We start from the raw sequence: 24,184 nt of genomic DNA, 5'->3' as shown, positions 1-24,184 counted from the left end.
AGTATCTATGCCGTGGTAGTGAAGTCACATAAAATCTACTCTTTTGGAAATAGGAAAAACGCTTTTTGGGGGAGAAAGAGGAGCTTCCCAATCCCACCCTACCTTTCTTCTGAAACATTGAAGGTAAAGGTACCCCTGACCGTTAAGTCCAGTCGCGGACGACTCTGGTGTTGCGGCACTCATCTCATTTTACTGGCCGAGGGAGCTGGCATTTGTTAGCAGACAGTTTTTCCGGGTCATGTGACCAGCATGACTAAGCCACTTCTGGTGAACCAGAGCAGTGCACAGAAAGACTGTTTACCTTCCCGCTGGAGCGGTACCCATTTATCTACTTGCACTGGCATGCTTTCGAACTGCTAGGTGGGCAGAAGCTGGGACCGAACAATAGGAGCTCACCCCGTCACAGGGATTCGAACTGCTGACCTTCTGATCGGCAAGCCCTAGGCTCTGTGGTTTAGACCACAGCGCCACCCGCGTTCCATCTGAAACATTAGGGCGATGCTATTATCAGAGGTAGGATATTTGGCTGTCTAAAACTGATAGGCCAGGATCAAACAACAGCTGTATTGTACTCTGCTACAGTCATCTTCCTTCAGTACAGTACTGTTCAAATATTCTTTACAAGCAGAAGTTCTTGTCCCATTTTTTTCCCTCTTAAAGAAATGCATGTTCAGTGAAGGAGGATGACCCAGAACTCTCTTCTGCTCTGTTTCCTAGCAAAGGATTGTAATGCTCTCTAAGGAAGATATTCTAACAGAATTCTCATGAATAAGCAGTTAACACAAGTATTTATTTTTAAAGAGGGGCTCTTTAAAATTAGTACATATCACTGCTGCTTCCCCCTACTTTCAGTCTCCTTCTTATAGTTATTTCATTTTATCAAACCCTTAGCACATGTTAAGCCCTATACTTCTTTCATTGAGAAGGAAGCAATTTCTCTTTAAAGAAAAGGTATCAGTGACAAGTGTTTAACTGTATACATATCTTAATCCCCTTTGGAACTCAAGCTGCTACTGTGCCATTGAAATGCTAAACCTGTGTTTCCATTTGCTGAAAAATACAGTTTGATATTCTCTAAAGACATTTATGTATTTCTGCTAAAATTCTCCTTTTGTTAATCTATGTCTGCTGCTGAAAAGGATTTTGAATGTTACAATATTATAAGCATTTATAACACTCTCACTTAATGAATCCACAAAAGCTTAAGAAGGTAAAGGTAAAGGTACCCCTGCCCCTACGGGCCAGTCGTGTCTGACTCTAGGGTTGTGCGCCCATCTCACTTAAGAGGCCGGGGGCCAGCGCTGTCCGGAGACACTTCTGGGTCACGTGGCCAGCGTGACGAAGCTGCTCTGGAGAGCCAGCACCAGTGCCGCACACGGAAACACCGTTTACCTTCCCGCTATAAAGCGGTACCTATTTATCTACTTGCACTTGAGGGTGCTTTCGAACTGCTAGGTGGGCAGGAGCTGGGACCGAAAGACGGGAGCTCACCCCGCTGCGGGGATTCGAACCGCCAACCATACGATCGGCAAGCCCTAGGCGCTGAGGTTTTACCCACAGCGCCACCCGCGTCCCTTAAAAGCTTACTCCACAATAAATATTATTTATGTATCAACAAAGTTCCCTGGGTGGCTTCGGAAGTTATGAATCAATAAAATGCAAAAACACAATCAAATAATATGATACATATATTTAAAAATAGCAATATAACCGACATAAAACCATGAGAACCATAATAAAATCAGGAAAAAAACAGCCGAAACCCAGCACAGGGGAAACTGGCGCCAAAGATCTAAAAACACACTAAAAAGGAGAGCACAAGATTCTTTTTTTATCTTTGCGGTACCAGACAAATGTGGTCACACCACTCTGTGATTTACAATTTATGAGTCTTTTTTTCTTTTTTCAGTTGAAAGTGAAGCACAATAACAACAGAAGTGTAACTCAAAAATATTTCACTAAGAAAACAAGTAAGATCCAGACAGACATCACATAACTCTCAACAGTCAATACTGATATAGAGATCCAGCAAGAATGGGTTTGGTTAACACTTGCCACATAATCAAGCCACGGTCAAGCGCTTTTAGATCCTGTTTGTTTCAGTGGGAGAAACTCATGTCTGTGCTGAACACTGTTATTGAAATCAATAGGAGTTAACAGTCCTTAACTTTGGATGGAATATGCCCTTGCATCTAACTCAAGTGTTGTTAGGAAAGAATGCAGATGAAATAAGGGAAATGGGAAATATTATTTCCACATCAAAAGGCTTGGCAATTACTTCTGTGGATTACAATGGGCTCTCAGTGGTAATATAAAAGATGAACATCCTTGGGACTGCTCTCACTGGATATGTGTCAGGGGTTTTGTGTTTCTACACAGAAAACTGATTTTTCTGACACTGTAAATTAAAGTAAACATGCTCCAAATTGTTTTGCCTCCTCTGTGGAATAGCGATTAGCTCAAGAATAGTAGAAATTGCTTTTCTGCATTCTTATTTTATTTGGTTTTCTATTCTGCTTGTTTCTTTTGAATTAAATGTTTTTGCTCTAAATTTCATTGTGCTTTGCCTTGGAATTCAAGAGACTCCGTCTGCCCAAGACCCTTGGTAAGAAGGGATCTCGTGCTCACCAAGCAGCGCCTAAATGGCTCTGAGACATAATAGGACCTGGGATTGGCCAACTCTGCCTACTGCATGTTTATGATATCCGTCAAGTCATCAAGGTACAAATAATAAGAGCCTTCTGCCAAGCAACAATTCTATAACTGATCTGGGCTGTTTTGCGCAAATCATGACAGTAGTAGACTCATGACAGTACCTTATTTCCCAAACAGTGTGGTTTACATAAATGATGTTACCAGAACCAAACCTGCTCCACTCCTTCTAAGGCGTCCTGTGTTTCACCAAAAAGAAAAGAAGCATCTCCCCCTCTGAAAAGTAGAAGAGAGATACACTCTGGAGTCAGCTGACAAACATGACTTCTGCAAATATGGTCCTCCTTGTGGAAAATGTGTTCCTGTGAATAATGAACACATGAACTCTGCAAAGTAATCTTTCTGAATAACCCTTTTGGAATACCTAACGCAGTCTGCAAATCTTTTCATACGAATGCAGTCTCAAAGAAAGTGGGCGATTTATGCGCCTAAGTGCATATGTGCCAAAACACATTGATTTGGAAGTTAGCTCTACTGAAATCAATGGGACTTAATTTCAAGAAAATGCATATAGGTTCAAGGCAAAACACATTAAGAGTTTGTTAAGCTGCAGCAATTATTCATGTGAACATGGCATTGCTACGCAGTCTCTGAAGCTGTACAGAACAAAGCACCACCCTCAATTCACAATCACTAATGCAGCTTAGAATTCCTACTCCAGCCCCTAACCACACATTGAAAATGTCAGGGCGGGGAATCTATGCTCTCATCATTCTTTCCCTTACATGAAGGAGTACAAAAGGGCATTCAAACACCTCTCTATCACACTTGTGCTGGGCAGATTCAAACTCCCTCCCACCGGTATTTCAATAAGAAAATATATTTTTGCATCCAAACACTCAGAACACATGGTCCACATTCTTCCAACAAAATCAATATTTCAGCCTTTGTTTAGTACCCGTGGCACTAAAAAATGCTCACATCAAGCAACTCACTCGCACTGTGCTTTTAAAACAAGTTTGCATTTCTGATGAAGTAATAGTTCTGGGACTTGCTATATGTTTCTTCCCCGTGCCATATGCAGAGAAGCCAATAACAGTGACATGAAACGTTCTCTGCCGCTTCCCTCCACAACCATCCATCTAACCAACCTGCCACAATTTTATAGACAGAAAAACACTGCTGCATTAAGAGCACATACTGTCCTACAGCACACACAAAGGTTGCCAACTATTTTTGGCCCAAACCCAAAGCCCTGCCTATAAATAACCTATTTAAGGTAAACGGTTGATGTAGCAATAGCAGCTACCTGTCACTTATCAGCCACGTTGCTCCAAACCTTTCCTGACTTAATCAATGCCTTATTGATGCCCTAATGTTCCAACTCCTACCTCCCCCTAGGGCCTAGGAGGAACGAGGAAGCAATGACCAAAGAAAGTTATTTATAGAGCCCTAAGCCAAATCAGATTCTCAGCTTTAAGATGCTGGATCCATGAGCAAACAAGAACAGCCACCATCAACACATTCAATTCTGCTCTTCTCCTTGCTTGGGACAGTTTCCCTGATGTAGACGGGGACAGAAATACCAGCTCTTGTTGAGTGTATGCATTGATGGAGGCAGGGTGAGGGACAGGATCTAGCTGGTGGGCCAGATCCCAAGATCCTCCATCCCTAGTGGGTCACTTTGACAGGTGGGTGGGGCTGGCCACCTATCAGTCACCTATATCCCCATGCTGTCAGGTGGACCGTTTTTGCTCTGCAGCATGGCTTGAGTTCAAGACTTACTGCAAAGCAAGATTCCAGCCAACCAACTTGGTTGGTGCTGTTTTCAAGCCCTGCTTTCATCTGGAATCAGATACACTCCAGAGCCAAGCTCTTGATCAGAAACTCTGGAGTGTGGCTGATCCCAAGAGGTCTTTAAGCCACTGACAAACAGCTGTCTTTGAGCCCTACTTTCAAAAGGGATCAGCAACATTCTGGAATTTTCAGTCTAGTCATGGGGCACATAATGCAGCAACCTTGCTGAAGCTTGGCAGGTCTAGGCTTGGCTAGTGCCTGGATACAGACTATGTGCAAAACCTATGGATGTCACTGTCAATTACACCATGGAATATAAACAAAATAAATAAACTAGTGTCAGTGCCAGGCAGTTGCTTATGGTTCCACTATGGCAAAAGCCCTTCATGATTTACCCCAGGGGTGGGAAGCTTGCAGCCTAATCCTGGCCTGCCAGTGGAGTCCAATTTGACTCATAAGGCCATTTTTCCAAAACAGCACCCACCCCTCAGTCAGCTGACACTACTCATGACATCAGCGGATGGGCAGGAGGGTGGGGTTCAATTCTGCACTGAATGTGTCAGCTGATGGGGAGGTGAGAAATAAGTGCTTTGGTAGCCCTAACATTTTTCACAACTCAAAGCACCAAGTACAGGGCTAGTATTCTAGCAATGCCCCTTGTGCTGCAGTTCCCAGCCAAACTGAATCAAATTTCTCCTTCCTCCTGAGTCTTAAGGAACCATTAGCCTACATAGACAGGTAATAGAAAACATTAAGGGGGAGGGGGAAGGGGGAGGGGAAGACCCTTATATCAGAGTCACACAATTTATCCTTCTACCCTAGTTCTGCATACTCTGGCCAGGGTCCTAAGTTGGGGGTTCTGCCTACCTGTGATCCTTTTGAACTGGAAATGCCAGGAACTGAACCTGAAAACTCCTCTGTGTTGAGCAATGTTCCCTCCCCAAAGTAACAGTGGTAGCTCCGTATCTTTCCTGACATCTGGGCTCTGTCCTCAACAGCGGCGTGGGTTGTCAGCACCCGGGGCAAGGCAAGTAATTTGCGCCCCCTAACACGGGGCAAGGCAAGTAATTTGCGCCCCCTAACCCCTAACCTGCCGCATTAGGTGATCTGAGGCGAGTGGAGGAGGAGGAGGGCAGAGAGGCGAGGAAAATGCAACATGGCCCAGCAGCTGCAGCAGCGGCGGTGGCGGGGCTGTGAGGAGGGGCTGCCTGGCGCGCCCTCCACGGCCCTGATGCGCGGGGACCGCGGCAAGCGCTGAGAGCCGCTGCCAGCTCGTCGGTTCCCCAGACATGGGGCTCTGCTACAGCCTGAGCCCGAGGCTCTTCGGCGACTCCGGAGGCGGCCGGCCCCCCTTGCACCCCCCCACGCTACGCCACTGGTCCTCAAGACAACCATAAACAAATGAAAAATACATATGGGCAAGATCCATTTCTTTTGACTGCAGTTCTCTATCAAAAAATTTCAAACCAACCTCTAATGTCAGAAAATGTGGCAATCCTGGGGGGAAGTATCTGTACCGGGGGGAAGGGAGTTTTGAATTCTAGTCCTGTCCTTCAAAATGTGGGTTTGTAGACTTGTTCTTAGTAGAACCACATTAGCTTTTACCCTCCCCTTCCCATGTTTTCAAGCTAAGTCTTCACAATTTGATTGTTTTATTCATTTTTCCAGAAACCTACCAGCCATTCAAACCAAGGTACATACAGTATTTATAATTGCTGTATTGTTCTTAGTACTTTTCCTTGGGGGGGGGGAAAGTACCATGTTTGCTTTCTTTCTGGTCTTTTGGAACTCACTCCATCTACCTGCTCCCACCTAGTTATCTTATAACTCTGCCTTGCAGGTGGCCTATAAACTTCTCCACAAAGGGGTGTAACCATACACAAACTACACCGCCTAGGATGGTGGAGATGCTAGACAGAAAACATCTCAACTTTCAGGAAAACAGGCACCCAGCTCCACAAAGGTTCAACAAGTACAAGTTCCAAACAAATGTAAGCTGAGTACTTAGGTCTAAAGAGCTACTGCAAAAAAAACCCCCAGAAACCATAGATGGAGACAAACACCAAAGGGAACTCCGCTTATTGGAGCCAACTCAGTGCCTGTACAAAACCATTCCTACAACCCAACTCTTCTCTCTTTGGCCCAGCTTAGCGTCTTTTGGGAGAGGTGTTTTATTTCATATCATGCATCATGGAATCCCTTATCAGCTAATCCCAGCAAGGCCCCTGGGAACAAGCTATGTGCAAGAGATGGCTGAAAATACCTCAATCTAAGCAGAATGAAGTTGGGTTTTGACTGAGAAATTTTCAGCCACCCCTCAAATAGTTCAAAGGTATGAACAGGAGTCCCATTTTTATGCACTTCATAAACCTCCTGCCAGTCAAGTAGTCAGAACCAGGAGATACTCAGCTCAGAGCCAGCGCCTGGGACTCATTCTTCCGCACCATCCACTTTCAAGACTATCGTCAGTTTGCTGACAATGAAAATGATCTGCCTGCTGCTAAACTGTCACACATTCCTGAGTCTGAGATGTGAATTACCAAGTCTCACTCGCAAATTAAGCCATGCTAATGTCATCGCCATTTCTGGAGATAGCCAAATTCCAATGGAAATGCAAAAGGCATTTGGCTCAGGAATACACACGGAGTGCTCCAGGCATAAATCAACCAACAGGGAATGCTCTGAGATTTATTTATTTTTTATTAACAAAGCACAGATTGAATGAGAATGAAAAGAAAACAGAGATGGCCTAAGCCGGGCAAAAGAAACTTGGCCAACTGAGTGATCAAATATTGTGATATAACAGTCAAGCATTTTTAGGATTGCCCAGTCATCTTCATTTTATTGTTGCTGCTGCTTAGTTGTTATTAGAACAGTAACAGCAAAAATACTTTAATCGACAACAGGTTTAATACTTTTGATAATTACGGAAACAAATTAACTGTTTTTGTGCAACAATTAATTTAACTTTTCAAAGAAGTGCAACTGATCATTTTAACTTTTTAATAATGCTAGGAAAGGATTTCTATAAATGCAAAAAAATTACTGTTGCCTTTTTAGCTTTTCACATGAGGGACAGTTAATGGAAACAAAATATAGTAAGAGAAATTATTATTTTTAAAAAGAGTTCAGTTTTTAACAGCATTTGTGCCAAGTAACTAGCGGAGTGACCCATTCTTCAAGCGTCATCAGTATTAGATTCAGCACAGAAGGGGTACTCTTTGCAAGCAAGGAGGGGTCATGGGTGTTCACAATCAGTATCCTTTACCACTAGCTACTGTTCAGAGGTGAGGTGCCTGCAGGTGTAAGCAGGTGGCCAATAAGAGAAGCTCTGGTATGTTGCTAAATTTACCTCAGCTAGGCAAACTTGGAGAAGCAATTTTGTTTTATTTGCATTTTAATGCAAAACTACCTAATTTGCACACCTTGAACTAATATATGAACTAAAACAGCATCCTTCAAAAATTCACACAGCTCCAAATTTTTGCAACACGGTTCTCCAACAAAACAATCTGGACAAAAATGCATATAATTATGGGAAAGTGTGTATACAGATGCATATAATTAGTGGAAGTAACATACACAAATGCATTACATTAGGGGAAGTTGCTTGTAAAGATCTGTATATCAGTCAAAACTCCATACCAAATGTGCATATTAGACGAAAGTGCATACAAAAATGTGTTTATTAGGAGAAATTCACACTAAAATGGTTATGAATTTTCATGAGGATTATTTTTTATCATAAGTGCACATTGCTGCAGAAATATGGAGAACTGAATTTAAGACTAGAAAAAATGAGAAAGAGGGAGAAATTAAAATGGACAGATTCATCCATCTTTGCCCACTACTAACGGGCTAAGGCCAAGCAGCCCTCACTCTTGTTTTCGTTAATGACACTACAGTGGTACCTCTGGTTAAGAACTTAATTCGTTTTGGAGGTCCGTTCTTAACCTGAAACTGTTCTTAACCTGAAGCACCAATTTAGCTAATGGGGCCTCCAGCTGCTGCCACCGCGCAATTTCTGTTCTCATCCTGAAGCAAAGTTCTTAACCCAAGGTACTGTTTCTGGGTTAGTGGAGTCTGTAACCTGAAGCGTATGTAACCTGAAGCGTCTGTAACCCGAGGTACCACTGTACAGTGGTGCCCCGCAAGACGAATTCCTCGCAAGACGGAAAACTCGCTAGATGAAAGAGTTTTCCATTTTGGAGGTGCTTCGCAAAACGAATCTCCTATGGGCTTGCTTCGCAAGACGAAAATGTCTTGCGAGTTCCTGTGGTTTTTCCCCTCCCCCCCTTTTTCTAAGCCGCTAAGCCGCTTATCAGCTGATCCGATAAGCCGATAAACCGCTAAAAGCCACTAAAAGCCACTAATAGCGCTAATCCGCTAATCCGTCAATGGGCTTGCTTTGCAAGAAAACCGCTAGACGAAGAGAATCACAGAACGGATTCTTTTCGTCTTGCGAGGCACCATTGTATAATGAAACAAAAAGTTTCTACTGACACAGTAACTTCATGAAACATCTGACAACATCTGACCACAGCAAAATAGCAGGTGGACAGTTCACTGCTTGGCATGACAGCCCTAGGCAGAGATGGAGCCCAAGGAAGGAAGTATCATTTCACTTTCAGGAAGGCAAAGCAACACCTCTCTCCTAACATGCACATGCATACTATTTGAAACATAATCCTACTATAAAGTATGACTTAAGAAAAGAATATATGTGAGAAGTCATATAATTCCTCCACAAGACCCCAAAAGGCTGGATGGAAAACCTTCTACAACACGCTTCCTCAACCTCAGCCCTCCAGATGTTTTGAGACTACAATTCCCACCATCCCTGACGACTGGTCCTGCTAGCTAGGGATGATGGGGGTTGTAGTCCCAAAACATTGGAGGGCCGAGGTTGAGGAAGCCTGGTTTAGCGTATGATACCAGTCATTTTACCTGCCAAAAATTAGTGGCCTCCTTCTTTTCATGTTGACTGATTTATGGCAGCTATACAGAACAATACATAACAATGCTACATATCAGTTGCAAAACAAAATGCCACTCTCACCATAGGATTCTTTTTTCATTTGCCTCACCCCCTTGTACTGGGATACATCTTGCCCTCCCTATTATCTGTTGAAGAGAGCCTGACCAGGGTTTCAGACTATGGCAGCCATCATTACAATTGCTGCAGAAGAACATGAGAAGTCTAAGGAGACCTTTCAGCAGGCACCCAATGAACCATCAAGATCTGAACCATAGCTACCTGGTGCTTCATCTTTGTGCTCTTGGCGGCCACTCTAGCCAACATTTCTCACCCACAATCATGAGTGACTGAGCATCTTTAGTACCTTGGAGAAAAGGTGCAATGGAGGGAGGAGGAACACAACAAACAAGCCTCAAGAGCCAGCCACTTTTTCTTGCGTGAAAAAATGGGAGTGGGGGTGGTTACTGCATCATTTTATGGGTGCCAGGCATTCAGGGAAAGAGACAAAATACGGTACTTCAGAAGGGTGCAGATCAGGTTCAGTGCCCTGGGGGGGGGGGAGCTGTGGCCTGCGAAGAGTCCCACGGAGCAGAGAAGCTGCATCTGGCTCCCGGCGGAGTACAGGGTCAGATTTAAGGTGCTGGTTTTGACTTTTAAAGCCTTTCACGGCCTAGGACCCTCGTACCTACGGGACTGCCTCTCCTGGTATGCCCCACGGAGGACCTTAAGGTCCATAAATAGCAACACCCTAGAGGTCCCGGGCCCTAAGGAAGTTAGATTAGCCTCAACCAGAGCCAGGGCCTTTTCAACACTGGCTCCTGCCTGGTGAAACACTCTGTCTCATCAGACCAGGGCCCTGCGGGATCTGATTTCTTTCTGCAGGGTCTGTAAGACAGAGTTGTTCCGCCTGGCCTTTGGCTTAGAATCAATTTGATTCCCTCCCCCTCTTTCTTTTTTCCTTTCTCCTCCTGTGAAGAGGCTGCATCTTAGTGTTTTAATGTTGTATTTTAATCTTGTTTTTTAAGTTGTATTTTAATCAAATTGTTTATATTATTGGTTGTTAGCCGCCCTGAGCCCGGTCTTGGCTGGGGAGGGTGGGGTATAAATAAAATTTATTATATTATTATTATTATCTGTACCCCAAACCCTAAGTTTCCTACCCATGTCATAGATGCACATCCCTCCCTCTCTGTCTCTGGGCTCCTGCTGGGTCAGAAAATTGGCCAGCACATTCATAAAGAGGAATATCATTGAAGTAAGGCAGGCAGGATCCTGGGGAGGCAATCATAGCGCCAGCAAAATGTTTCCCCTCTTTGCTCCACCTACTGTATCACTACTGAACATTTGGGTTTTATCAGCTCCAGACAAGCCAGAAGCATTCCAAGCAGAGCCATTTCTTCCCCAAAGGACACTAGGTAAATGCCTATAAGCTGTCATTGAGGTCCCTTTATGCTCATCATTCCCATGCTCAGCACACCTCTTCCACCCCTTGTCTCAGTTGAGGGGCGCAGGATACCATTTAGCAAGCACAGGTCCTTTGTCCTGCTCCAAATAAATGTACCTGCGACGATTATCTCTGCATTTGCAAGGGCTGATATGAGCACCTGCTCTAGGTCTTTGGGGTGACAAGATTCTCTCCCCTCCTTGAATGGTCCCACCTCCTCCTGACCTATACACTTTCCTTAATCCCACAGGCCTAGTTCATAAGGATGAAAGAGAACAAAGTGAGTGAATGCTGTTGTTCCTTCATTTGCTCACTTATTCAGGGTACATTATCTGTGAGTGACAACAAATAGGAGAAACAGGAAGGACAAGGGGGCTCCGAAGACTGACAGTGGGAACTCTACTACGACATGCAGCTCTACCAGTGCTCAACAAAGCAAATCCCCAATACTGGCTTCAACTTGAAAGACACAGGCCAGTGTACAAGCTAATACAGGCATAGGCAAACTCAGCCCTCCATTTGTTTTGGGACTACAACTCCCATCATCCCTGGCCACTGGTCTGTTAGCTAGGGATGATGGGAGTTGTAGTCCCAAAACGTCTGGAGGGCCGGGTTTGCCTATGCCTGAGCTAATACACTATGGGAGTCTAATGCTGACTTGAAGTTATTGCTCTGATAAGAGTACGTGCACACCATTCCTTGCCATCTACTTCTGGAATAGATTCACGTATCAATTTCCTACCCCTCCCTGCCACACCCATGCGCCACCGGTCACCTTGCAAATGAACCATATGTTTACCAATCTTTTGAATGCAGCATCAAGCAATCTATTTGCTGGCTGCTTTGGAATTTGGCCAGCTTGTTTTCTGAAGCCCGGTAAACGTGTGCTGACCACATGTGTTGAAGCATTCACAAGACAGGTTTCCATGTGCATCTCAACCACGAGACAAATGTAAAAACAAAACCTCGCTCATTGGGGGGGTGTGTGATTGTGTGGATCCAATTTCCAGCTGCTTACCACCGGTTAATAACTTAAGCAATTATTAATTTCTTGACTCTCTGCTAAAAATCTTTCTGCATTGCTGTGTTTCATAACTTCACAATCCTCTGCTGTCTGAGAGCTGGCAAAGACTGTGAGCTATATGGCAGGAAGGCTCCTGATCAAATCTCTTCACAGCTATGAACCCAGTAGGTGGCCTTAGGCAAACCACTATCTTCCATACTCAGCCTTTTATATGAACTAATATCAGTGGAAAATGTGGAGAGGAATTGGAGAGAAACAGCTGCAAGCACCAGCAAGGCTTCGCTGATTGCCACCCCCATTGTATGATCAACGATAAGGGGATCAATAATATAGCAATGCACAATATAAGGAGCAGGAATGGGGAACCTGTGGCCCTCATCACTAGTCATAATGGCTGGGGCGGATGGCCGTTGTGAGTCCAACAGCTGGAAGACCACAGGCTCATCGGTACAGAGCCACAGCTCTGAAGAAGAACAGGAACCGAACTATAAAACGCCACCTATTCCAATCCCCTCGCTCTTATATGAAGCAACTCTGTCTCCCTTGTTCCCAGATCAGTTCATGTAACCTTAACACACTTTGCTACAACCCGAGAGCAAACCTCTCCTTAAGACTCAAGCAAGCAATCCAAGTCACGTACATTGAGGCACAGGAAAAACAAAACAAACAAGAAGTCATTAGTCAATCTGACCGCCAAAAAAACCAAATATGTGGCAATCAGTCGGGCACTGAATATGACCATAACCCATCTATCTATTTCCCCATCCAAAACTTCAATGAGAAGAGAGAAAGTCCATGCTATCCAATATCCTGTCCCATACACTTACACTATATGCCTCTGAAATCAAAATCACGTACTATGGGATGGCCCAGGGATAACATTGCTCACAAAGCTATGCATAAGTTGGGAAATGATTGGTTGCATCAACAATATGATGCAGATCCCATGGCACAGCTGCAGAGTAGATCATAACCTATGTTGCAAGCAACCCAGGACACACTGCAGATCATGGAGGTCAGCTGCACACTGGTGCACAGTCAGTGTAAGATCAGTCCACCAAATTGTGGCCACAGAGGATCAGCTGGCAATTTACCACTTCTAGTGGGAGAGAGCTGCACAACACTAACACAGACCTATTTTTGTAAGATTTGTTTAATGTTTTGGTGTTACTTCTGAGTTTTCTTTAGCTTTAGCATTATGTAAAATCAAACAAACGTTCCCTAATCACTTTTCTTCAACCAACACTACTTATTCTATCTTCACTATCTCTCTTCTCTAAGATGGAAGGGACCCTACAAAAAGAGGGTCAGAATTTTTCTTACACCCTTCAACATACTGAATATGTGGCATGTAACATCTGTAACTAGTATCCATATCCAAGTCCATTGTGTATTTTAAAAGAAAAGAACCCAAAGTACCACGCATCATTCAAGAAGTAAACACATAATACATCAAATGATTGATATTAAGACATTCTGATCCTTTTGGTATTATTTCTTATTCTTTTCCTAACTCTCTCTAGCCATGCTTGCTGTTTTAGTGGCTTGCTGTTTTGAGTGATAAAAGCTAACACTATTTAGGTATTATATGATTCTCCCCCCCACCACCCAAAGCATACTGTACATTCATTTGCACTGATCAACACCGTCTTTCAGTGCTGCTTTTAGGAAAGAGATCTTGCAAAAGCCTTTGTGAAAATTTGGGTAATCCTTCCACATGAACACCTAGAAGATGAAAGCAAAGTAATCGCATCCCTCTCTGTTTATCAGCCTCCATCAGCAACCAGATTGGTGAAATGCAAGGTCAGCTCACACACTGCAACAGAAACATACATAACTAAGGAAACAGGTCCATTTTTATTTGGGGCATGCACTTGAGATTTAACACAAAAGCTGCAAAATAGCTACTTATATAACATACGATTCCCTAATGCCTACATGACGGAGTTGCAAGTTCTTATATGCACAAACTGAAATTTGGCTGAACAGCATTTTACCAATTTTTGCTGAAGACTGTATAAGGCAAAGGACAGGACCCGAATAAATTTATTTATCAGTGAGGGCAGAGTTTGGTTTGTTTGTGCTATCCTCTATCCCTCTGCATGTTTTTCATCGGACAGATGCCTTTTGAGAAAACTCAACTTATTAAAGAGCCCAAGACATCATTCCAGGCCTGCCAGGTAGCAACTGCAGTGGAATCCAGAAAGCTGTGCCAAGATTGTATTATCAGGGCAGAACACGGCAGTTTGTTTTCACATGAGAAATCCAGTGGAGAACATAAAAGTGACATTCAGAGGTACTGAAAACAAATTCATGTTTCATTCATAGGCGATTGAGTCAATCTTCCACCAGCGTGGCAGATAAGGACTAGGGGCACACAGATTAGTGGAAAGAGATGAGGTGGCAGTTTCATGTGGAGGGGAGAGGGACCCATGAGAATTAGAAGCTATTTCAGAAGATAAAAGCAAAAGGCACCAGGAAGACAATGAATGTAAAAGCACTTCAGGAGCAAATTGGGATGCAGATGTAGAGATGAGGTTTCTACCTTTCAGGATTCCTGGCTGAGGAAAGCAGTGAAACCTGTCACCAGAAGATGTAAGTCCCTCTGGGATACAACAATTCTGACTTTGCAGAGTCAACATGCTCCTGCTCATCCACAAATCAAGGACCCAGCCAAAAGGTTGATGGCTGAACAGGGTCAAAAAATCAATCACCTCTAGCAAAGGGAAGTTTCAATTCAAGACTGACACCCAGCACAGAGAAAGGCCCAGCAAGGCAACAAGGTTCCCTCACCCCACTTTTGCTCGACTTTACGCAATACAACCTTCACAAGAACACAGAGCAAAAGGCCTGCAAGGGTTATAAGCCACATAGAATTCCATCCCTTCTGCAATTAAAGGGAACTTCCAGGCACGAAATTCAAAACCTCAATCACTCACAGCATCTCACCCAAAACAAGTCAGGTTTTAAAGAGTGGCCACCACCATAAATACCTTGTTTGCATGCAAGGTATGCCCTCAGAAGATGTCACATACACTAGTATGAGCTGCACTTTAAATGTCAAATTATACCATATGGGAAATGCCCAGGAACTCTTTGCACATACCCCTAATTTCCAAAATGATGGAAGGGGAGGGGGAACAGAACAGTTGATCAATGGTGATGCAACTTTTGCAGGAAGAATCTGTTCCTGAGGAGTCTATCTAAAAATCACAACCCAAGACAAAAGCAGTGTGTGGGAGCAGGGGACTGGGGTACTGTTGTCTTGTTCCCTTGCTTGATTTAACTGCCACCTTTACCACCAGCGGCCTAATAAAATGGCTCAGATTCAGCAAAGGGTTAAACAACGCAAGAAGTGCGGGGGGGGGCAGGTAGAGGATAATTGCCTGCAAGGGGAAAGAAATCTGTAGCTGAAGTGGGAGACAAGGAGAGGAAAATCAAAGGCGATTGGGGGGGGGGGGAAGGAGAGAGAGAGGAAGGGAAAGGAAAATTGAGAAATCATTACTTTTTTTTTTTTTTTTACAGAAATAAAGCCAACTTACCGGGGTCGAAGTGCGAACTGAAGGCAAAGCTGGGGTTGAAAAATGAAGCCGACATGACAATAGCCAAGAGATTTGCCACCATTCCCATGGCAAAGCAGAAAAGGGGGGGAGGGTTGTAGGGGGTGCAGAGAAGAGAGAAGGGGGGTGGGTCAAAAAATTAAATGACAGAAGCGGCAGACACTAGGCAGGTGAGGCGGTGGGATGAGGGGAGGGGGCTGAAAGCTCTCGCAACTCCAGAAGTTGCGCCGGTGCCACATTTAAAAAAATCACCATCTCCTTTCCTCTTGATAGCACAGCCAGGGAATTCAATGCTGCTGCAGCTCCTCCTCTTCCTCCATGTTATTATCCCAGTGCGTCGCCTTCAGGTATTTTTTAGCCGATTACATCCTCCATGGGAAGATGAAGGGGGTTCGGGTTGCAACGGCCGCAGTTGCAAGTGAGTTGCTTAGATATATATCTATTTCCTTTCTTTATAATTTGAGGCTGCTGTTTTTAATCGCAACGGCCCCGGCGTTCGGCGTTGCAAAATCAAGCCAAAACAGATGCTAAGAGAAGCTGCCTGCAAAAAAACAAAATAAAATTGCACCTGGCTCGGTGCCGTCCTCCAAAGAATGGGTACAGCCTAGTGAGTGTCTTGCAAAAGGAGTGAGAGGAGATGTAGTCGCGCACTCTCCACCCCACCCCCACCCCCCTCTCCGGCTGCCACACAGGGGGAAAAGCTTTGCACCAAAACAAGAGAAAGCTGGAGCGCCGAGGAGGTGGGGGGAAAGAGATCACTGGCTGCAGCGAAAACCGCCAGGGCAGGAGAGGCGGCTGCAGAGCGGCTGCAGAACACCAGGGCAGCTGCCGGTGCTAGTGGGAATGCAAAGGAAGGAGCTGTTCCAGTGCTGACCCTGGGAGAAGCAGCAGCAGCAGCCACAGCAACGCCATCTTGCTCCAGATCTGCCCTCCCCCCAACACTGCAGCAAGCGGCGGGGAAGGAGCGAGGCGGGGGGGAAGGGAGAAGAGGGAGCCGCCGGGCAGCGCTCGCCCAGGTGGCATGGCTTGGCGCGCGCAATGGGCGAAGAAGGGGCGTCGCTGCCGCACGTGCAGCCAAGTGTGACCCGGGTGAGCTCACACGCGCGCGCGCGCGCACACACTGCTAAACTACACGCCCTTCGCTCGAGCCGGTAGGGCTGCGCGCGCGCGCGCACACACAGATTTGCCCAATCCACACGGGCGGGCAGGAGCAGCCCTTCCCGTTCACACGCGCAGCTCCGCCAAATTAGGGCCACGGGCTCCGCGCGCTCTCTGCGCTTTGGAGCAGGTTCACACGCTAACCTGCGCTGCTTGGCTAAGCAAGGGGAGAACGGGTCAATCTTAGATATAAAGCATAAAGCGTGGTACGTTTAATCAATAAATGTATATAAAGAATGGAGTTTCCTACGAATTTCGTTGCAAGGCCATAGGGACCGACAGAGGCAAATGGAAAAGGGGGGCAGATCTTCCCCTGCACTAGTTGGGAAGCGTGTATGGGGATATTTAATGTGGAGAAAGTATAAATTGCCAATGGTCGTAATGGTCATGAACTGAGGCAGAGAATATTCCTGAGTGTGGCAGCAGGAGGCCCCATTAGCTAAAGTGATGTCTCAGGTTAAGAACAGTTTCAGGTTAAGAACGGACCTCTGGAACGAATTAAGTACGGAACCAGAGGTACCACTGTATAATTAACTATAGCAGCCTTTCCAAACCTTGGGTACCTAGATGTTGTTGGGACTACAACTCCCATCATCCCTGACTGCTGGCCCTTCTCACTAAGGATGCTGGGAGCTGTAGTTCTCAATAACATATGCGGACCCAAGGTTGGGAAAGGCTGAACTAGGTCAAAGAAAGGGTTGAGCTGTTTTGTCAAATTATTGTTTTATTTATAAAATGTATATGCCACCCTTCATCATAGATGATGCCACCCTTCACCAGATGTTGTTGGGGCAGGTAACAACAAAAGAGAAGATGCAGTTTAAGCAGTCAAAATAATCAGTTGTAGAGCAAAACTATCTCGCTGTGCTGGCCCTATACATACATATTCAGAGGACCTGGCAAAAGAAGAAAGTTCTCCAGCCAGCCCCAAAAGATGGATGTTGGCACCACCAGCTGAACCTCGGAGGGGAGGGTGTTACATAACAGAGGTGTTCTTTCCAAGAAGGCTCTTTGATAAGCAATAAATCCCCTGATCTCATGTATGGGTAGGACCCACAATCACCTCATGAGTACAAAGTACAGTAGTACCATCTAGGATTCTACCACCTCAGCCTACTGTTTCATTATGTGTACAATTGCTTTCATACTCCAAAATAAATGCTTCTTCCTCACGTCATCCTACACAGACCACATATCCTGTTACAGCCTGGATACATCATTATATTATTATTACAGTATTATCATTATTATCATTATTAAGTCGCTTTATCTTGCCCTTACGAACAAACAAAACCCCTCACATATATACATTAAAAACCAAGGGGGAGGGGAAGAAAGATCTTTAAAACACCCCACCCAATTCTAAAAGTGGTTTTCGCACGGCACCTAAAGATAGGCAATGAAGGTACCAGGGGAGCCTCCCTGGGGAGAGCGCTCCACAAAGCAGGAGCCACCACAGAAAAGCCCCATTCTCTGGACCTTACGGAGAAGCCACACAAGGAAGGGCCTCAGATGGTGAGTGCAGGTTCCAAGGTGATTCAAAAAGGGAAAGGCGGTCCTTCAAGTATTGTCCTGAGTAAATACTTTTTGGCAGTTCCTTTCCATCCCTCTCTATCTTTGGAAGTGAAATACCATCTTTTTTAAAAAAGAAAAAAATGAAAGCCTTATGCATATGTTTAGAAAATCAACAGCATATGTTTAGAAAATCAAAAGGTATAAACAGAGGGTGAATGTAGAATTCATAGTATTTCCCTCATACAAATAAGATAGGTCTCCTCCTCTCCTTTCTCTGCCACTGACTCCCCCTATTTTGGTCAGTAGTTTTGGCTGCATTCCTCTGCCTTCACTGGTACTTCCCTGAAACGAATGGCTGTATTTGCACAGTGGAGAAAAGCTACTCCGACCCCCTTCAGAACGAGATGAGGAAATGAAACGTATTTATTACATTTGTTCCAGTAGTAGATAGGTAGCCGTGTTGGTCTGCCATAGTCAAAATAAAAAAAAAATCCTTCCAGTAGCACCTTAAAGACCAACTAAGTTAGTTCTTGGTATGAGCTTTCGTGTATCTGAAGAAGTGTGCATGCACACGAAAGTTCATACCAAGAACTAACTTAGTTGGTCTTTAAGGTGCTACTGGAAGGAATTTTTATTATTACATTTGTATCTTGCCATTCCTTCACACAGGACAGTTTGCATGGCCTTTCCTCCTTTATCATCACAACCCTTTGAGGTATATTAAGATTCAGAGATACTTATTGGTCCAAAGTCACTCAGTGAGTTTTGTGAGGATTTCAACTGAAATCTTCCCACTCTAAATCCAGTGTGCTAAACACTACCATCACATCATTCAGATGCTAGGATCTAATGGCTCCCAGACTTTAGGATCAGTGGGCTGCAGTGTCAACTCAACTTATAATGTTTCTAATTGACCAAGAATGCAGCTGCCACTGTTTTTTGAATCTCCAGTAGCAATGTGGAGACGCTTCCTGTGAAGGCTGGTTCCTTGCATAATGTCGCTGCCGTGCCTTGCCCTCTCTCCTCTTGTCTGGGATGACATTTTAGCATCAGAGTGGGCCTGTGGAACCAAATGCCACCCAGTTAAATTGCAAGCCATATTTTAAAGCAAGCCACTGGCAGAGGACAAAGGCCCAAATCCTGAATTAACATTTTTAGTCTGGGCCACAAAGCATAGAAATGGTTAAAACATAGCTGACTTGAAAGGCCTAATTTTTTAATTAAAGCACCCACCCAGACCCAGTAATTGGAACTCGTTCACCAAAATAATGTACTCCTGTAATGCTGTTGTGCAACAGCAAGCAGCCTGAAATTCTTCAGCTCTTAGTACGGGGACCTATATTTTCCCACAGTCCATGTTAATATTTAAAGCTGAATTTGCGTACAGTATTAATTTTTCAGAGGAGCCATGGCTGCAAAGAACATAGTGCTGTAGATGTCATCCTGCCATAAATAGATCTTACGTTAGGAGCGAGGGGATGGGGGAAATTAAAAGGTCTCCTTGTGAATAAATGTTCTTTGAGAAGCCGCCCTGATGTTTTTGAGCTCATTCTCTGCCTTCCTGGGGCACAAGATAATACTGCATTGCATGCAGCTACAATTCCCATTTGTAAAACAGGAGTGCAGAACTCTTAATGGGTGGTTACAGAGGCAGTTAACCTGAGTGGGAGCAGAAATGCTTAGAACACAATCTGCTTTCAAATAATATTCCTTTAAAACAGGAGGATGGCATTTATTTCTTTGAAGTTAAAGAGAGGTGAATTTCATCATGCTTTTGAGACAAGACCCCAGCTGAAAGAAATGGATTGGAATCCCAAAGAACCACAGTCACCTACAGAGATATATGTTGATATCGATAGGCTAACACAAGTCCTTATCTAGGAAAAGCATCAGTGTCTTGTCACTGTGCAAATGAGTTATGTAGCCTTGCCGCAAGGGGTGTGGGAAAATAATATTTGATGTATTTTTAAAGGGAGTGAAATTCTGAACTGCAGCCTAGAATTAAAGGGTAGGGGAAGGGATATCAAAGTACAGTGATACCTCGGGTTAAGAACTTAATTCGTTCCGGAGGTCTGTTCTTAACCTGAAACTGTTCTTAATATGAGGTACCACTTTAGCTAATGGGGCCTCCCACTGTTGCCACGTGATTTCTGTTCTCATCCTGAAGCAAAGTTCTTAACCCAAGGTACTATTTCTGGGTTAGCGGAGTCTGTAACCTGAAACATCTGTAACCCGAGGTACCACTGTAATGGAACACTGCTATACCAATAGCTTTAATGGAGTTTACCAGGTTTTGTTCTGAATTTTAATTTGTATTTTGACAGACCGTATGAACACTCTTGCATTGGACTGGCACAAAACTGAGTTTTTAGGCTGTAGATGACTATAAAATACACAGTATTTAAAAACAACAACACTTGGGGCCAATAATCATTCAGTGTTGTCATAGTCGCTAGCCAATACGTGCTAATAAAATTTGTGCAGCCACATTCCACATAGCACTCTCTATCAAAAATGCTCTGTGTGTGGAATGAGCCTTTTTCACATTACCACTTTGGCTGGTAAAATTCAATTTACCTTCAGCAAAGCACTAACTTAGAGAAAGCTGTAACTACATCAGATGAGAAACAAATGCATGTGTACTACTGAGCAGTGAAAAAAGTCATTAGGAAAGACCCTCAGTATTAAAGGCCATGCTTTTTATAGATTTGGCCTTTGTATGCAACATCATATAACCTTTGGGGAAACAAGTAAGAATGCACTCTCCATAAACAGGTGTGCTTGTTCCCTGCAATCTTTGTACAAACAAATCAGGGTGGATGTTCAATAAACTAGTTATCTGGATGCAACTTCGCTAAATGCAAATTTGTCTCACCATAATGCACAGAATGGTTGAAATGTGAAGGTACATTGTGGCACTGGAATCATGCTTGGCTTATACATTATACATATTATTTATTTATTAGATTTATTAGTAGACCCATAACCAAAGTCCTTTGGGTGATGATGCTATACATCCCATAAAGCACCAATCAATTAACGGCACAAAAGTCCTATAAAACAAAACCACCATGTGGGATCAGAGAATACAATCCGCCACCGTTATGTAATCTACTAACAGAGAGCCACACCCCTTTGAGAGAAAAAAATCATTGTGGAGCGAAATGTTTTCCTTTCTGTATAATTCTTTCCAGAAATCATCCAATTAGTGTGTTGACTGTTATCCACTGTCATTGTTATCAAAGCACATAAGCTGTAATACAAAGGCATTGGGGAAAGGCTATATAGCTCATTGGCAGAGCATCTGCTTTGAGTGCAGAAGGTCCCAAATTTAATTTCCAGCAACTGCAGGTAGGTCTGGAGGTGTTCCCCTTTTTGAAACCCTTCTGCCAGTCAGTGTGAACAATACCGAACAAGTAGCAACTTCCTATCTTCCTAAGTGAAGGGATGGTTAACAGGTATCATCAATACAGTGGTACCTCGGGTTACAGATGCTTCAGGTTACAGACTACACTAACGCAGAAATAGTACTTCAGGTTAAGAACTTTGCTGCAGGATGAGAACAGAAATCGTGCTCCAGCAGCGCGGCGGCAGCGGGAGGCCCCATTAGCTAAAGTGGTGCTTCATGTTAAGAACAGTTTCAGGTTAAGAACGGGCCTCCGGAATGAATTAAGTTCATAACCCGAGGTACCGCTGTATATAGAATGAGAACTGGTGTTGAGACAGCCCCAGGTGGTTTGCCTGAGGTCAAACAACAAGCTCAGAGGAGAAAGTTAAGTCTAGTCCTGTTCATCCTCAGCCTTCTCAAATACACACTCACTCACCTTTAGACAGGTAACACTGCCAGACTGCAATTCTGCTTCTCACAGTTCTCAAGTAAACAGCCTGCTGAGACTGCCAGAAGTTTGATCTGATAACACCTGGGGATCACATGGAGATGATTTTAAAAACCAAGGTACCTCCTGGTGCTGAGAGATGGAACTGCACAGGGAGAGCCAAAGAATGCAGCTGTTAACATCATGGTGTGCTCAGCACCTACCAGCTGTGCGCCCAGCTGTGTGCCTCTCGCCTTGAAGCACCAAGATAGCAACACTAACAGGAAACACATGAAGCCTGTCCCAAACTCTGCAAACTTGAGCCACATCAAGTGTCAGTTTTACTGGGGAAAGCAGACCCCCCCCCCAGGAACCATAATCTGTTATGATGCCGCAGTTTGAGACTCCAGGGAATCGGTTGCTTAAAGAGCCAGCTGACTGCCTCAGGGTTTGGTGCATTTCTGATGATCCGAGGCAGCACATGGCCATGTGCTTAGGGGCATTGTGTAGGTGGGAAAGTGAGAGTGCGGATGAAGCAGGCCTCTCGCAGAACTGTGCAAGAGGCACTAAACTTGGCATCAGTCCAAATCGGGGGGGGGGGTTTAGGAATTCCTCTCAGTCTCATGTGTTTCTTCCCTTTGCTTTCAGCTGAGCCACATTCAGGCTTGCACCAATTAATGAACCTCCTCCTCCCCACCACCATCACCAAAAAAGAGAGGGGGGGACAGGGGTAGATATAAGATCCTCTCTCCTTCCCTCTTGTGTAACATAGAGCCAGCAAATGAGGTCTGTTGCTTCATAGATCGCATGCTTTAAGAAATGCATGTAAAAAATGCAAATTAAAATTCGTTACAGGGTATGTGTTGCACAGCTGTATTTGTCAGAAAATATTACACCTCAAGCCCACCCATGGCTAAGGCACTCTTGTATTGTAGAAAGATAACTAGGAGTTTACATGGTCTTATAGAATCAGAGAGTTGTAGAGTTGGAAGGGACCCCAAGGGTCATCTAGAAGGATCGCGGGTGGCGCTGTGGTCTAAACCACAGAGCCTAGGGCTTGCCGATTGGAAAATGGCATACAAGTTGAAATAATCACAATTCCTATTACCTGTCTCTTTAAAAATAAAAAAAATAAAAATCATGTTATTGCCTGGAGAGCAATGTGCTTTTGCCACCTTCCATTGCTGTCCCACTGACTGTCTTGCCTCCCTCCCTCTCCTATGTTCTGTGGGATAAAATTAGAATTCATTAGAGCAAAATAACCAGCAGAGAAGCGGTATCCTCTCTCTACATCACCACAGAGCTTTTAGAGAGCCATTCACCATCTCTGGGCAATCTCTCATGATAACCTAGCAATATCCTGCCTGCAGACAGTAGATGCAAGCTGACAGTGGTGCTCTAGTGGAAAAGGCAAAAAAAAACCCTATGCTCCTATAAACATGCAAACCCCCACCACCACCACGTCAGACTCTCCAAGTATATCTATTTTCCAGGAACAGTTCCAGATTTACAAAAGCTGTCCCGGTTTATGATTTGATCTTAGAATGTCCCGTTTTTCCTTAGGATGTTCCTATTTTCATCGGAGAAATGTTGGAGGGTATGGAGTTATGCGACCCCCAAGACAAGGAGATAAGTAACTATACCTTTAAAAGACATCTGAAGGCAGCCCTGTATAGGGAAGTTTTAAAAAATGTTTAATGTTTTATTATGTTTTTATATATGTTGGAAGCTGCCCAGAGAATCTGGGGCAACCCTGTCAGATGGGTGGGAGAAGAAGAAGAAAAAGAAGAGTCGGAAGAGGACGTCCCTATTTCCATTGGAGAAATATTGTAGGGTATGCCACACACAGCACCCTATTCCTACATAATAGTCATACATCAGTGGAACATATCCTTTCCAAATATTTTGGGGGGTTTGGGTTTTTTTTAAATGCTTGAAGTTTAAACCGAACACCCAACAAATTACAAAGAAATTCCAAGGACAGGGACATACAGTGGTGCCTCAGGTTAAGAACTTAATTCGTTCCGGAGGTCTGTACTTAACCTGAAACTGTTCTTAACCTGAAGCACCACTTTAGCTAATGGGGCCTCCTGCTGCTGCACCACCACCACACAATTTCTGTTCTCATCCTGAAGCAAAGTTCTTAACCTGAAGCACTATTTCTGGGTTAGCGGAGTCTATAACCTGAAGCGTAGGTAACCTGAAGCGTATGTAACCCGAGGTACCACTGTATCATAAACA

The 24,184-nt window shown here is 44.2% G+C and overlaps 1 protein-coding gene across 5 annotated transcripts in view; it reads right to left on the bottom strand.

Moving 5' to 3' along the window:
- Window positions 1-16,203, bottom strand: part of AATK (apoptosis associated tyrosine kinase) — an 80,315-nt gene extending 64,112 nt beyond the window's left edge. For 3 of the 5 annotated variants that reach the window (XM_082212365.1, XM_082212366.1, XM_082212367.1), the window contains exon 1: window positions 15,438-16,203. In XM_082212365.1, the coding sequence (XP_082068491.1) occupies window positions 15,438-15,525 (88 nt within the window). In that variant the 5' untranslated portion in view covers window positions 15,526-16,203. The remainder of the gene's footprint in view (window positions 1-15,437) is intronic. The other 2 variants (XM_082212368.1, XM_082212370.1) reach the window with 2 other exon arrangements.
- Window positions 16,204-24,184: the final 7,981 nt, after the last annotated feature.

This window comes from Podarcis vaucheri, assembly GCF_965113315.1.
Source record: "Podarcis vaucheri genome assembly, chromosome: 2".
NCBI lineage: Eukaryota > Metazoa > Chordata > Lepidosauria > Squamata > Lacertidae > Podarcis > Podarcis vaucheri.
The sequence above is the reverse complement of the archived record's forward strand: the minus strand, read 5'-3'. Positions and strand labels throughout refer to the sequence as shown.